A 15,271-nucleotide genomic window follows, 5' to 3' on the forward strand; every position below is an offset into this window, starting at 1 on the left:
CCCAGCCTCCAAGCTCTGGAATGTCTTATCAAATCTTATTCTGCTAAACTTTTTCCTGCTCCCCAGCCTGCACTCCCACTGGAGAGCCTACAGAGGGCAAACTGCTTCCACCTAGCACCTCTGAACCTCAGGAGAGCTCTGATGCCCACTGGTCTCTCCTAAGAGCCCGGGTGGAAGGTCCAGGGCACCTCGTCCATTTGCATAGCATGAGCTCTGCTGCACCTTGTTCTGGGTAGTGTACTTCAGCATAAAAAAAAAAGGCTTGAAGAACAGGTTCCTTGGCTTTAAAAGAGTTGCATCTACAGAACCCAGATAAGCTCTGCTCAGCTTTTAAGGCCTCCACAATCTCTCCCTAGTCTACCCATCCCATCTCTTATCTTTTCAGTCCCCAGTGGTACCGGTCACATCAGTCAGAATCATGAATGAATCATTTATTCATGACACACAAAGCAGGCATGCCTGTGATAGGCAGGGCTCCTGGACAAAGGGAAGGCTGGAGTTTGGGATCACTCTTCGCCTTCTCTCACCTCCAGGGCATTTTCCCCCAGAAAACCAACCCAGCTCCCCTACTCCCTCCCTAGCCAGTGAACCCTGCCTCTCCCTGCCAAAGAGCATTTTATGACAGAGCTACAAGGAGTTAGTATATCCAACAAATGTCTCTCCCACCTCACAGGTCACTTTTTTCAGTCAATTTGTCCTAAAGTCTAATTCAACTATAATTTTCCACTGTTCAGCTCTCACCTCTAACAGCGGCCTCTGATCCCTTGTGATGGTTATGAGTGGATTCTAGGATTTTACTGGGAACAGTGATATCACTAGGCTACCACCTGAAAAGATGCAATCCCGAGAGAGCACATTCCTGCTTTTTTGCTTTATCTTTTCATAGCTTAAAATGCTACTATCAAGCCAGGTGTGGCGGTGCATGCCTGTAATCCGGAGAGGCTGAGACAGAAAGATTCTGAGTCTGAGACCAGCATAACACTGCACAGTGAGATTCTGTCCCAAAAGGAAAAAAAAATGCCACTAGTCCTGTATACAACAAAGTTTAGGATCATAACCGAAAAGGGTCATAATGTAGATTTTAAACAAAAATGAAAACAAAAGTAGGATTATATGCCAAATTGAACTACAAACATCAAGATGAAATGTAAAAAACTTAATCACAAGGTTTCCCCTACTGCCTGCCTTCCAGGGGCTTAGGTCAAATATACTATATTATCCTTCCAACAAATATTCTTTGTTGACTAAGCTAACTCTATTTGGCTTCCATTAATTACAAGAGAAAGACTGCTAAATATATCCCTACCCAAAACAAAACAAACAAGCCAAAAAAAAAAAAAAAAAAAAAAAAACCAACACAGTTCTGTGGTTATATGTCTGGGGCATTCCATAAAGCACATAGGTAAAACCAAGAAATTCAGTGTACTTTAAAAATTTCAAGATTACCTGTCTTTAATCCTGGCATTCTGGGAGGCTGAGGCAAAAGGGTCAATTCCACTCTGGTCAACCTAAGGATTTATCAAGATCTTATTTTATAATCTTTTGTAAAAGAGTAGGATGCAGTTTAGGAACAGTAGGATGCACACACACACACACACACACACACACACACACACATACACACACAGAACCCTAGATGTATTTCTGAGAACAAAGACCCTGGCCCTGCTTGTATTATTTAAGATCATGGAGCCTCTATTTTTAAAAAAAAAATGAGGTAGGTTTGATAAAGCTGGTAACATTGGTTAAATGTGAAAGGAACTCTTTTTTTAAAAATTTTATTTAAGGAGAAAAAGAAAAAAAAACAGAAAAAGGGTACAAGATATACAGAATTTCAGAAAAAATAAACAGTAGGAAATCACTAGTTGATAGATTACATATTATCATCTTAGAAATAGTTGTTCAAGTTACAAAATTAAAGCATATAAAGTGGACTTTCAAACAGTGAGACTGCAAACAGTTCTGTTCAATGATCCAACAAAACTCAGTAATATGGTTTTCTATCTTATACACTTAAATATACATGTAGTTATATCCTCTAGAGCACTTTCTTTTCCTCTCTTTTGTACAATGACAATTACACATTTTGGGTTTTATTACTCCCACAGTTCTTATTACTTTTTTTGAAGAGAGTAAAAACAAATGTGACATAACAGAACAGAGTCAGTCAAATCAAAAGGATGGACATAATACATAATGTAAAAACAAAATACAAGGTGATCAACAATGGTTACCATACTGCCTCTTGCTATCTTAAAAATAATTGCTGGGGCTGGGGATTTAGCTCAGTGGCATAAGTGCCTGCCTTGCAAGCAGGCAGTCGTGAGTACCGGTAAAAAGGAAAAAGACAAAAATAATAAATAAATAAATAAAAATAAAATAAAAAGAATTGCCTATATCATCAGTTATAATAAAATTGAACAAAACAGTAAAGAATAAAACCAAACATTGGAGACATTACAGGACTTCAAAAGAGATAATAGTCAACCAGAATGGGCATCATAATGAATCTTATTGTCTTCACAGTTGTTGCCTATACTTTCGAACTTGGTCCTATCAAGTAAAACAGAATAGAGGAAAATCAGTCAAAACAAAATGGTAAGAGCAATACAGGGTTTTAAATCAAGTTAACAGGAAATCAAAGTGGGTTGCTATAATATATCCTGCTATTTTTAAATTTATTTTTCCCTTAATTAAAAAGATAAAATAAAAAAGTAAATAATAAGAAAAGGAGATTGAGATAAAAGAGGACATAACAACAAAACAGCGCAGGTCAAAACATAACCATTTAAGCAAAATAGTGTTTCACCACAAGATATCCCGACATAAAAGTAGTTACTACTATAGTGTCTCTTTCCTTGAAATCTTTGAGTACAACTTCGTATACTGTAGCACCAAACATATGAAGACAATGTAAAACCATTCAGAGAATGACAGTATTACAGGGTATTTAGAACTAACTATCAGAAAACAAACAGTGGTTTCTGTATAATCTCCTTGTCTATAAAAGTTTTTGTTTATATTATCACATATAATAAAATCCAGTAAGATACAACCTGTTAAGACAGATGGAGACAGAAGAATAAAAGCTTGATGGGACTTCAAAACAAGATGATACTAAATCTGCACTAGCTATTATGATGTCTTGTTTTCTCCAAAAGAGCTGTTCCTACCTTCTGATCTTCTCTGCCTCATTTCTGTTGAGCTCTTTTTCTGTCCTTTATTGTCAGTTTGTCTTCTTCATTTTGCTTTCTGCTCCATTCATTGTGGCCTCTCTGCCACTGTTTCTGGAATCTTGGTATCTTCATTTTTTAGAATATCTTGCAGTATTCTCTGTAGAGTTGAATTGGTGGTTGCAAATTCCCCTAGTTCCTCTTTATCCTGGAAGCACCTTGCTTTTCCATCAATTTCTAGGGACGGTTGTGCAGGATATATCAATCTTGGCTGGAGGTTATTATCTTTCAAAGCTTGAATTATTTCCCCCCACGCTCTTTGTGATTTGATGGTTTGTGCCGAGAAGTCTGCTGTAATTCTGATGGGTGTTCCCTTGTAAGTGATCTGTTTCTTGTCTCTGACGGCTTTTAATATTCTGTTCTTGAAAAGAGAAAGGATAGAAGGGAAAAGAAAAAAATGCAAGTTAGTTATACCATTAGTGTCACTTAGTTCAATGAATAGGAAAGGTTGTGCTAATGTTGATTGAAGCAATTTTTATGCCCATATTTTGTACTTGAGTAACTAAAGATAATGTTGTGTAATTTATCAACAATTGTTACTATTTCATTATTTTGTTGTGAAACTTTGTTTTACCTTTTCTTCTTAATATTAACAAATAAAGTAATAAATTTAATATTAAAAAAATATTCTGTTCTTATATTGGATTTCTGGAATTTTGACTATTATATGCCTGGGTGTAGCTCTGTTTGGGTTGTAGGTGGCTGGGGTCCTGTATGCCTCATACATCTGAGTATCTTTACCTTTTGCTAATTTAGGGAAATTCTCCTGAATTATTTCTGTGAATAGGTTTTGTAGTTCATTTGTTTGTGTCCCTACTTTTTCTTTTATGTTCTTAAGTTATAGATCCTCTTATCATCTTCTAGTCTTTGTATTATTGCTGTTTGTTTTCTTGTTATTTTTAAGAAGTTTTTTATTTCATGCTCCCACATTACAAATCTGCCTTCCAGTTCAGATAATCTATCCTTAGTTTCTTTCAAGCTGTTATGCCAGCTTTCAAGAGTTTTTAGTTTCCTGGTAATCTCTTTGAACCTGCTTCACATATTCTGTTTTCTCTATTTTCTCCATCAAACAATTCTCCCTTTTTTTTCTGTTCTTCCATTCCACCATCTGTTTTTTCTTGGGTGGTGCTTAGCATTTCTCTAACTATTCTACTTATATCATGCTTTTTTTCCTTAAATACTTCACTTTTGAACTCCTCTATGAGGCTCTGGAGGTAACGCTTTATGTCTATGAAAGGAACTCTTTCTAGGATGTGCTGATCCCAGCAGATTCTCCACAAATAACCCCCACAGCTGTAGGCCTTTAAGCAGGGATGGGCAGCCCCATCACCCTGGAGACTCTAAGTAGCAGCTGTAGTGGGGATTTGGACATTTGCTTCTAACCAAGCTCTCAAGTGATTTTCCTGTGGGTACTTGTTTTCCTGCCATCTGTTTTTATCTACATCAATGATGCTTTAAAATGAAAGAATAATCTGTCCCCGGATGTAATTACAGACATGTTGCCTCCCAGTAGTTTTACTACACACTAACATAACTCAGTCAGGTTTTCATCAGGATTACATTAGTTGAGTGAGATTCAGTATTGAGTATATAAGAGAGAACTATGTGCCCCCAATGTGTGTGGTTAAGTATTCTAACCCTGCAGAACTTTCACAGTACAATAAGGCAGTGATGTGTGAGTTATTCCATTATAGTTTTGTGTATGTACTGTTTGTGTGTTTTATGCACTTGGGGTAGCACTGTTTCTTTTGATTGTGATTAAATTAATACTGTAATTTTAAAGCACACTCTACCTGGTATAGTCATAGTGCACACCTTTGTAAAGAAATAGTTTCATAATGGCAAAGGTACGGAAAGCCAGTTTTGCTTGTGAAGTACTGACTGGCCTTCTCAAGGCATGCAGGCTGGCACTAGGCTTATGTAACTGAATTAAAATCAGCATGACTGATAACTGTTCAGCATAAACTATGATTGGAACACTTCTGATTGTTTTTAACCGCTGTGTCTTGAATTTAAAGTGTGTGCTCATATCGAATCCTGTTTCCATTGTCATAAAGAATGTCCTATCACACCCTTACTAGCTCAAAATCTTAACTTGTGCTTTCCCAGTTGCACCTAGCTGAATCAGTGTTCAGATAACTGATAATAATCACTTTCTGCACTTGAATTAACATAAAAAATTGCAGAACATATTTTAATGCCAAGTCAAAACACTGGCTATCTGTAGAACACTCAAGCAGGTGCTTTGAAAAGCACCATAAAGTATATGACTCTGACTAATCTGAAAGATAAAAGGCATATTGGCTAAATGACTACGAATGATACAGTAAGTGTTATAGAGATACGATTAAAGGCGGAAGCCACTCTTGGATGCAAACAAATTTCCTGGAGATCCTGCTATGGGACTATAAAAAGGGAGTAGTTGTAATTATTACGTTTTAGATAAACAAGGATCCAATTTCCCACGTGAACATCCTTACAAACTAACTACAAAAAGTATTTCAGCACAACGAGGGTGTGCTCAAAGCTCAGGCAACATTTAAAGCCTCGGGGAAATTCGCGGTAGCGTTTAATTCCCAATCTTACTCAAGGATTCAAACACTTTAGAGGAGGAACCAGCTAAGGAAACCCTTGGTTCTCAACAATATCCTAACATTTCCAGTTGCCACTTTCTCCAAAACTGCTCTACACTTCGCATTTGTTTTGAAAATCTGAAGGGCACTGGGATTTGATTTCCAGCTTTCCGGTGCCAGTTCCGGAAACACGTGGCGACTCCAGCGTCAAGGAAACGCGCACACACAGTCATCAGGGGGTTAGGGCTGCCCCGCCCCAGCCAGCTCCGCCAATCACTTCGCAGAACTGGTGGGCGGCGGCATCCCGGACTGCTTCCGGGGTCACTTCGCAGAGCAGGATGCAGGTCACCCCATACACAGCTGGGGGATGATGCTCCTCCGCCTGCGCCCTGCGCTGGCATCCCGGCTCTACGCAGCGTTCCCGGACGCGCGACCGAGAGGACTCTCGAGATCACGCCCGTTGCGCAGCGCCGGCAGCCCGCGTGGAGGCTGCAGCAGAGCCGGTAAAAGGGGATGTGAACCTGGTGGGTGTGCGGCAGAGTCGGCCGGCGGCGGAACTGGATGCGGGCTGGGCCTGGGGGTGGGCGTGATTGGCGGTTAGGCGGGGCGAGTCCATTTGGGAACCCTGACGAATGGGGGGTGGCCCTCTGTCACCTGGGCGATCCACCGGAGCCGACCCCCTACTCCGGACCAGGACTTTTGAATTCAGAACTCTATTTCCGAGGGCGGCCTGCAGGAGTCCCTCATCTCAGACTTCCTTAACGTAAAGAGTTTGAATGTGGGCTCCCCTCGGCCGGCGCAGTGGCCTGTTCCGCGATGGGCGGAGAGGGCGGGAAAATTAACTCTGCGAGACCTGGCTGCGCGCTCACCCTGCGCTCTCCAATCCTCTTGCTCCTCCGGGCCTCCCGCCTGCCATGCCTTGCACCGAAGACATCGCCGCCGTGTCCCCCAGCAAGCGGGCCCGACCCTCCGAGGCGGCCCTGCGGCTGCGCTTCGTGCGGCTGTCGGAGCATGCCACGGCCCCGACGCGGGGGTCTGCGCGCGCCGCTGGCTACGACCTGTACAGGTGAGCAGGGCCCTGCACGGTCCCTGCGCCCTTAGCCGTGCTTTAGTGCAGCGGGCCTTTGGCAACGAGTGCAGAATGTAGCTGTTAGAGTGCCAGGCGGGAGCTCGGTCCTTCCCCGGGGGAAGATGGCGGGAGCCTCACCTTGTTCTCATGGGGTGGCCTGGGACTGTGGGACGCTCCTTGTCCGCCTCCTCAGGCCCGGGGCTGGGGACTGCAGCCAGCGCCCCGGTGGGAACACAAGGCCGCCTCTCCCCATTGTGCCGAGCTTGCGCTCTTACCCTGTTTGCAGTCCCGGAGTGGAGGAGCCGGGATAGGGAAATGGCCGGTGGATTTGCCTGAGGGCTTGAATGCAGCTCAGTTCCTCCCTCTACCTTTGACTTTTTGTCGTTTGTTTCACTAGATTGCCGCATCCAGGTCTTAGACTCTTTAAGGTAGTGAGAAAAGTGGTGCTGGCAGGGAACGGATGTTGAGTATAAGGTCTAACCCCAAGTGGGAGGATTGGTTAAGGCATCCCGGGTCATCCCAGAACAGAGGAACTAAAGGTCTCAAGTGGAGAGAAGAGGAGCAGGGAGAATATAAAGATAGAAAGGCAAAACAATGAGCTATAGGCTGTTGTAGCTGCAAGAAATGTAGCCGAGTTCCTTAATTTTAGTGAATAAGAGACTAGTGATACAGTTTGACTAGAGCCTTTCAAAAATGTGGCTAGGCCCAGATTATGGGGAGATTTTGATCTAAGGTATTTCAGGCAGCCTCCTCCTCCTACACATAGGTGACTTTATCCTGAGGCTGTCGCAGAAGCCACTGATGCCTTTTGTTTAAGACAAGGGCCCACTGGATAGCCCAGGCTGGCCTCAGACTTGCTGTGATCCTCCTGCCTCAGCCTCCTGAGTGCTGAAGTTACAGGCATGCACTGCCACGTCCAGAACTGATACCTTTAGAGTTTATCTGTTTAAAGAAAGCTATTCCTAGGAAAGAAACAGACATTCTGCGCTGCAATATCAAACTTAGTTAGAAGTCTCTAAAGTGACTTTCACTTCTGCTCATTGTAAAATTTCTTAAATTTCCTTCAAGGGGGAGACCGCCAGTAGCAGCATCTGCTAGCATGACCTCAGAGGATTTCTTCCTCCGGAAGTGGCCACGTCCCTCTCTGGGGACTGCTGAGAGCCATTAACTTGTCCCTCAGCCAGTGAAGTTTGTGACCTCCTCCCCCAGTTCTGCCCTCCCATTGTCCCCTGCCCTTCTCCAATCCTGCAGGTGACCATGGTAAGACAGAGCAAACTCAGGCACCGAAAGAATTAGAGCCGAGCCCAGCACACAGGAAAGGGCTTCATCAGTGTTGGCTATGATTCATCCCTTTTCCTCAGTTCTTCGTTCTTTTCCTCTTTTCACACCATGTTGGTGGGGTGTATACTCTTTAAAATCTGCTTTTCTACCCCTTGTAATAAGAGGTACCTTGGTTTTCAGTGACAGACACATTTATAACTGACATCCTTCCCTCCACCAAAACTTTGAGAATTATTTTACCTACAGTTGTAATTTTAACAGTATAGTAAAAGAAAATACCTTCTTGTACCTTCATAAACATTATCTAGAAGAATTGGAAATTCATCATGATAAGATTGGTCATAAAAACTAAGGTCATATGGACTATTTTATGAATTATATTTAAAGCAATTCCGTGTGCATTGTCACAAAAGCAGAAAAATGAGAACAATTTTATAAATAAATGCCACTTGCTTCCTTTCGATGTCTTAGTGCCTATGATTACACGATACCCTCTATGGAGAAAGCGCTTGTCAAAACGGACATTCAGATCGGGCTTCCTTCTGGGTGCTATGGAAGAGTCGGTAAGTGATTCAGACGTAACTACTTTGTCAGTCTGTGACCTTAGTGTCATTGGGCATCGCCAGGACTGTGCCACCTAAAATTTATAGTGGCAAGCACAGCCATCCGAAATAATTTCTATTTTCTGTTTCCCCCTCTCTCTTGCCTTTATTTCTGATTTCTTACTCAAGCTTTGAAGAAGCTCATGTGGACCCGAGAGGTGGTTCTCCCAGTTCCTCGCAGCAATACCAAAAGCTTGAGTGACTTTTTAACTGGCGTGGTTTTCTAGACGGTAGGAGGGCAGCCTCTCTATGAAGACCAGGAGAAGAGTAGCTGACATGTGCCTTACAGGAAAATAGGGGTGTGGACCGGGGCACGTGGCAGCTGAAGACTGCCTCTGGCTTCACCACCTGGGGGGGCTGTGGCAGGGATATCTGTGTGCCCCAGAGAGGAAGTGCCTGCACTGAGGAGCAGGACAGAAATAGCAAGTGTGTTTCTGAGTCATTTGTCATCAGAGAGCATTACAGACTGTAACTGTACAGACTGGTTGTTAAGAGCATGGATCAGGAGGTTCCTCAGGGTACATGGAAGGGCCACATGTGCCGTGAGCCTCTGGGGAGGATGCCCAGTGGTCCCCGAATCAGCAGTGAGAGAAGCTCCTGGCCTTTCGGCCCAAGTGGGAGGAGAAGCATGGTGGCTCTGCCCTGGACTGTTCCGGAGTCCTGGGTGGTGCTCTTTAAGAGACAGCGACAGATCAAACCACAAAGGGGTCACTTTTAGTGGCAAAGCGCCTGATTTAGATTATTCTGAAATAAAATACAAAAAGTTAGGTATTTGCTTCAGTTAGCAAATGTAAAGGATAAAACAGCTTTTGATTGTTTTGTTTTTAGAAACAAATACCACAGGAATCGAATTTTTGCTGCCTACTTTTTGGCATCACTTGACTGGTGTTGGGTGTTTTACCCTGGTTCCTAGTTCACACAAGTCACCTTTGGATTCATGCCTGGGAGTCGCCAGTTCTAGGCCAAGAGCTGCTGTTTTATCAGTTTCTGTTTCTCCCCGTTGTCTCCCCGCTCTTGGTCAGATGTCCTTGGCCACCTGCGCTGGCCCCTTGCCCACTTGTGTTCATCCTTACAGCCCCCTCCTGGCATACCAGTGCCCACAGTAAACCCATCGCCTCAAGTCCTTTGACCTGGCTTTGAAGTCAAGCCCCTTTAACTTTTGTCATATGGTGTGGCGCCTGTTATTTTAATTTAGAACCCTACAAAACCAAGAGGAAGTTACTGAGGCGCCTTCCGTGTCACCCGCGGGGCTGTGCCCAGTGCTGCTCATCCTGCTGTAAAACAGCCCTGTCTGCCTTCTTGTTTTTCAGCTCCACGCTCTGGCTTGGCTACCAAATACTTCATAGATGTTGGAGGTAATATATTTACTTAAAATTGTATCAATCGGTATTTACTTGTCTGCTTAAAAGGTATACGTAATTCCAGTGCCAGGTGTCACTAGTGTTTTCAGGAGTTGAATTTTGTTGTGTTGCCTCTGTGGGGTGTCTGGGTGTGAAGTACTAGAGGGTTGGAATGTAGCAGCTGTGTCTCTGATGGGGTCTGATTTTCCGGTGACTGTTACGTGGATACGCGTTAGTTTGCCAGTACGCTAACTAGGGCTGTCTCCCAGGCTGGGTTTCTGCCTTGGCGTAGCAACGATCTGCATTTAGTCCAGGCGAGATTTGTCGGAGGAAAGGCTGCGTGATTATTGTAAATTGCAGTTGGCTTAAATGATCAATGCTTCAGGACGTCCTCAGGTCACCTTCACCTCTCAGAGGGTGAGGGAGGAGCAGGATGTGAGTGCTGGGCCTCTGCCATTTCTGCAGAGCCCTATGGATAAGCTCTTTGGCAGTGGATGCGGGAAAGCACTTAGATGGCACCTCTTTAAAACAGGGTTCCTGCCCATGACTGCAGCACCCCTGTCCACTTCTCATCCCACACTGTCCTGCAGCCGCTGGCAGCACTGGCCTGGCCACCAGGACCTGCTCCTGGCCAGCTCTTTTGGAAGGGCCTGGTGTCTCCCTGTGGTGTCACCAGGTGGTGCTGTCAGCTGGCAGGGTGGGGGTAGGGGTGGGGTGGGGGTAAGTGGGTGGGATGGGGGGTGGTTACAAAGCAGGGGTTGCCATGGAGGGCACAGACAGGTGAGGGTTCCCCGACCCCTAGTTCAGGAGGTTCTCATGCTCACAAGTACTTGTCCTGGGTCAAGAGGGGTCATTTTGACATAGAGCAACAATTTCAGTTGTTGAAAAATTGAAACTATTGAATTTTGTGTACCATTGTTACTCATAGTAAAAAAAAAAAAAAAAAAAAGTTTTAATTGAAAACCTTTTCTGTGGTTATATGTTTTCAATAACTCCAAACTACCTCATTTTTTAAAAAATTTTATTTAAAGAAAAAAAATAAAAGGGTACAAGTAATACAGAATTTCAAAAAAACAGTAAGAAATCACTAGTTAATAGATTACATATTGTCATCTTAGAAATAGTTGTTCAAGTTACAAAATTAAAGCATACAAAGTGGACATTCAAACAGTGAGACTACAACAGTTGTGTTCAATGATCCAACAAAAACTTAGTAATATGGTCATCTATCTTACACACCTAAACACACTTGCAGTTGTATCTTTTAGAGCACTTTCTTTTCCTCTCTTTTTTACAATAACATGTACACATTTTGGGTTTTATTACTCCACAGTTCTTAATTACTTTTTTTTTGGAAGAGACTAAAACCAAATGTGACAAAACAAAGCAGTCAGTCAAAACAAGGATGGACATAGTACATGATGTAAAAATAGAGTACAAGGTAATCAACAATGGTTACCAAAATGCCTCTTGCTACCTTAAAAGGAATTGCCTATATCATCAGGTATAATAAAATAGAACAAAACAGTATAGGATAAAACCAATAAAACCGAAACATTGGAGACATTACAGGACTTCAAAAGAAAATAATAGTCAAACCAGAATGGGCATCACAGTGAATCTTACTGCCTTCAAAGTAGTTGCCTATAAACAACTTCATTTTGGTTTAGACACTTTTTGCATTTTTGTGTCCCTAGCATAAACCCTTGTCGGCTTTTTGGCCTTGTAGAACTCAGGCAGCCCAGCTGTTTGGTTGCTGCTGTCAGGACCCTTTTCAGATAGATGCAGAGGCCTTTACAGAAAGGGATGCTTTAGTGTGTCAGAAAGTACCATAACTTTAAAAAAAAAAAAAAAAAATAGTTGCATCTCATGAAAAAGAACACAAGAAAAAAAGCATAGGCAAAATACAGAAGAGGCCCTGTCCCTGTCTGCCCGAGGGTAGAGGGGAGGCCCAGCCTCAGTCCAGGTCCTGGGGCAGTGAGCATAGTGGAAACGTGTACCTGCCCTGAGCCAGGAAAGTGGCTTTTGAAGTCCGAAGGAATGGAAAACACCATCACATCAGGCCGCCTTTTTATGCTAGCGGCTCTGTGGAAGCAGTCAGCTGGGTTCTCTGTAAGAAGAGCTGTCATTGGTTGCCTCCGGGATGGGAAGCAGCTTTTACTTGTGCGTTGATGTCATTTGGATAACTTTAAAAATGTGCATCAAAGTAGAAGCAGCAGTGCCTGTCTATCTTCAGCTGCTGGGTTAGACGGGGCGTCGGCCTGCACCCAGACACTGCCAGGGTGGAGGTTCCTGCCTGCTGCGGTCATTGGTCCACTGAGCCACGTACTGTGCCGCTGCCAGTCCCTGCCCGCGGGGTCTGCTTCGTGGAGATGATCTGGGAGCCCCGGCGTTACATCAGTCCTTTGCTAAGGCCTGACGGAGTGGGCAGCCGGCGGTGCAGACAGAAATAAGAGTTTGTATTTCCCTTGGTGAATTCTGCTGCCGGGCCCCTAGGAAAAGTGTAGACGCCACCCTGCAGTCTGACGTCAGGGGAGCTGCTCTGTCCTTGTCCAGCATCTTGGTGCCACCCTAGCTAAGGGTGGCGTCTCAGCCTGTTCCTGTCCTCACACCTCTCCTTGTTAAAATGTGTTTATCTGTAGTTCAAGTTTTCAGGTGTTACATCAGCGCTTTTAAGAAGCACTGAAGTTTAGTTTCACATGTCCTTCATAATCCTTTCAGTTAGCAGAGGAGTTCATTTAAATATCTGCAATCCACTGGAAAAATCTGAACAATTGGTTTTTGTGAGTGTTTTCCCCCAAGGCAGAACTAAAGCATTAGCTGGAGTGACCTTTGCTCCTGTAGAGGGAGCTTTCCCTTAGTTTGGTCTTCCTGTAATTTGGAGTGTGGCCAGACAGCCCCATTAGCCACCAAGCTACATCTGTGACTGTGCTTATCTCCTCCCCACTGGAGAGGCGGGTGGTTTTGTTTTGGATGCAGCGAGTTGCTTACCAGCACAGCTGTGGCGTGGCACTGTACTCCCTAGGGTCCTGGGAACCTCAGCGGCCTTCCCTAGTTCAGAGCTGCAGGAGTCGGGGATGAGGAGGACTGCTGGGCGGGAGGGAGAGGGCATCTCTCCAGGGTCACAGTGTCATAAACGAGTTGCACAAGACACTTTAACTCTTAGGTTAATCAGCGCCTAATGTTAAAAGAAAGTCAGCAGGCGTGGTGGACCTGTGCCGGTGTGTGTGGAGTCATTCAAAGCTCTTGGTCCATGAATTCCAGCAAGTGTGGTCAGCCCCGTGGGCTGGGACGGGCGGTGGCCCAGGTCTCCTGCAGAGTTTGTCTGCTTTCTTCTTGGTCATCGCAGAGAGGTACCAACTGCAGGTGGAGAAGGGCGCTCTGTTACAGTTATAAGCACATGTATTCTCAGATTTCACAGAAAGAAGGATCTGAACCCGGAATGTCCGATCCTCGTAAGGCAGCTACCCGCACTGCCAGCACTGGCCTGTTCTGCTGCAGGTCCTTCAGTGCTCTGGCATTTTGTTTATGACTCAGGCATACGCCGGCCTGAGTGTTAGCGGGAAGCTGCATCAGAAGCCTTTGAAGTCAGCTGTCATATGCTCCTGGGCTTCTTAGCGTTAGTTAGGGGTTATTGCTGTGCCCAGCCCAGCGGAGGAATTGGTTACCATTTGATGAGGGTGACAGGCTAGAAAATCAGGGCCCATTTTCTAGGCTTCTTGCATTTAGTGATTTTTTTTTTTTTTATCTGAGCAAGATGTACATAATCATTTGCAAGAATAAAATGTTCAGAGCTGTATGAGAACAATTTTTAAATAATCGTATAATCCTAGTGTTCTGATAGCAGAAACCAACACATGGCTTCTCTTCCTTCAGCTGGGGTCATCGATGAAGATTACAGAGGCAACGTTGGTGTCGTGCTTTTTAATTTTGGCAAAGAAAAATTTGAAGGTATTTGAAACATGCTCACATAAACCTAGTGAGTGTTCTAAGTCACGTATGTGTTGGTGCTGACTTGAACAAGGGAAGATATAAGCTCCTGTTCTCTCCATTGCAGTGAAGAAAGGTGATCGAATTGCCCAGCTCATCTGTGAACGGATTTATTACCCAGAAATAGAAGAAGTTGAAGTAAGTGTCATAAACTGAACCCAGAGCGATGAGACCTCGCAGAAGAGAATCCGTGAGCTAGGGTCCCGCGTGGTGTTTGTGACTGTTTTGCATGACTACACGTGTTTTAAACAAAATCCAAATCATAGTTTTAGAATGTCTTGAAATGTTTTTCATGGAGAAAATTGTGTAGCATTACTTTGTCTGATTATTTGTGAAATTCTAACATTTGGGCGATTATCCTATTTCCTAACATATGGATCCTTTTTAAAGTTTCTAAGATGAAAGGATAACTCCGGAAGTAGTCGGCTCACACCAGGAGCTGACAGGAAGAACTGACAAAAGCTTTCTGTCTTCCAGGGATTGGACAGCACCGAGAGGGGCTCTGGAGGCTTTGGTTCCACTGGGAAGAACTAAATAAAATTTGGGCTCAAGAGTGAGAAAATGCCCTTTTTTTCTTAAAAGTAGATGTTTTTGGCTGAAGTGTTTTGATGTTTTGTGCATCTGTAAACTTGAAATTCTTATTTTGCTGATGACAGTTCTGTGAGCTTCACTGAGAAACTTCCTTTGTTGTGTGTGTAACCAGCGATTGAAGGCTGTGTATAGGTACCATTTGTGACAACCTAATGCAAAATTTAAAATCAGGTGTTAATTAGGTACCAATTTTTAGTTAACTGCATTTAATTCAATAAACAGTACTTTTTCAAAATAATGTTGCTTTAATTTATAAAGATAATGGCTTTTACTCAGTACTCCTGTACTTTTTTACAGATAGAAGTTGCATACAATGAACTAAAAAAAGGTGTCAACAGAAGAGCTGAAAATTATTCCTTGTGGACTTTTTGCTAAACTGTTTTTTGCTTTGGTTTGGTTTTGCATTTTAGTTAAGGTTATATGAAGGTACAAACATTCTGCTCACTTACTTTTATCCCTTTTATAAACTTTTATAATATTGTTTCAGGGAGTGAAACCAAACAAAGCAGTGAGAGCGATACTGGCAGGAAGACAGTAGGAAGGGCCCCATCGTTACTATAGTGTTTGTTATTGTCTTCAAGGAGATGCCCAG

General features: G+C 43.5%; 1 protein-coding gene across 3 annotated transcripts; it reads left to right on the forward strand.

Moving 5' to 3' along the window:
• Positions 1-6,111: 6,111 nt before the first annotated feature.
• Dut (deoxyuridine triphosphatase) lies at positions 6,112-14,917 on the forward strand. 3 transcript variants are annotated; one of them, XM_003471858.5, is made up of 7 exons: positions 6,112-6,309; positions 6,737-6,872; positions 8,628-8,719; positions 10,069-10,113; positions 13,975-14,049; positions 14,156-14,226; positions 14,566-14,917. In XM_003471858.5, the coding sequence occupies exons 1-7, from the start codon at positions 6,174-6,176 to the stop codon at positions 14,620-14,622; spliced, it is 612 nt and encodes a 203-aa protein (XP_003471906.1). In that variant the 5' UTR covers positions 6,112-6,173; the 3' UTR covers positions 14,623-14,917. The 3 variants fall into 3 exon arrangements, with proteins under 3 accessions (XP_003471906.1, XP_063104405.1, XP_003471905.2); XM_003471857.5 differs by having other exon boundaries at positions 6,115-6,330; XM_063248335.1 differs by lacking the exon at positions 10,069-10,113 and having other exon boundaries at positions 6,113-6,330.
• The last annotated feature ends 354 nt before the right edge of the window (positions 14,918-15,271 follow it).

The sequence above is a fragment of the Cavia porcellus genome, unplaced genomic scaffold (genome assembly GCF_034190915.1).
Source record: "Cavia porcellus strain 051 isolate PalLab524CR breed Dunkin Hartley unplaced genomic scaffold, mCavPor4.1 scaffold_1, whole genome shotgun sequence".
NCBI lineage: Eukaryota > Metazoa > Chordata > Mammalia > Rodentia > Caviidae > Cavia > Cavia porcellus.

Coding starts and splice junctions, on each gene's coding strand:
- Dut (XM_003471857.5), top strand. CDS start 6,174: ATGATGCTCCTCCGCCTGCGCCCTGCGCTGGCATCCCGGCTCTACGCA. Junction 8,720..10,068: donor TGGGTGCTATGGAAGAGTCG/GTAAGTGATTCA, acceptor CTTGTTTTTCAG/CTCCACGCTCTGGCTTGGCT. Junction 14,227..14,565: donor CAGAAATAGAAGAAGTTGAA/GTAAGTGTCATA, acceptor TCTGTCTTCCAG/GGATTGGACAGCACCGAGAG.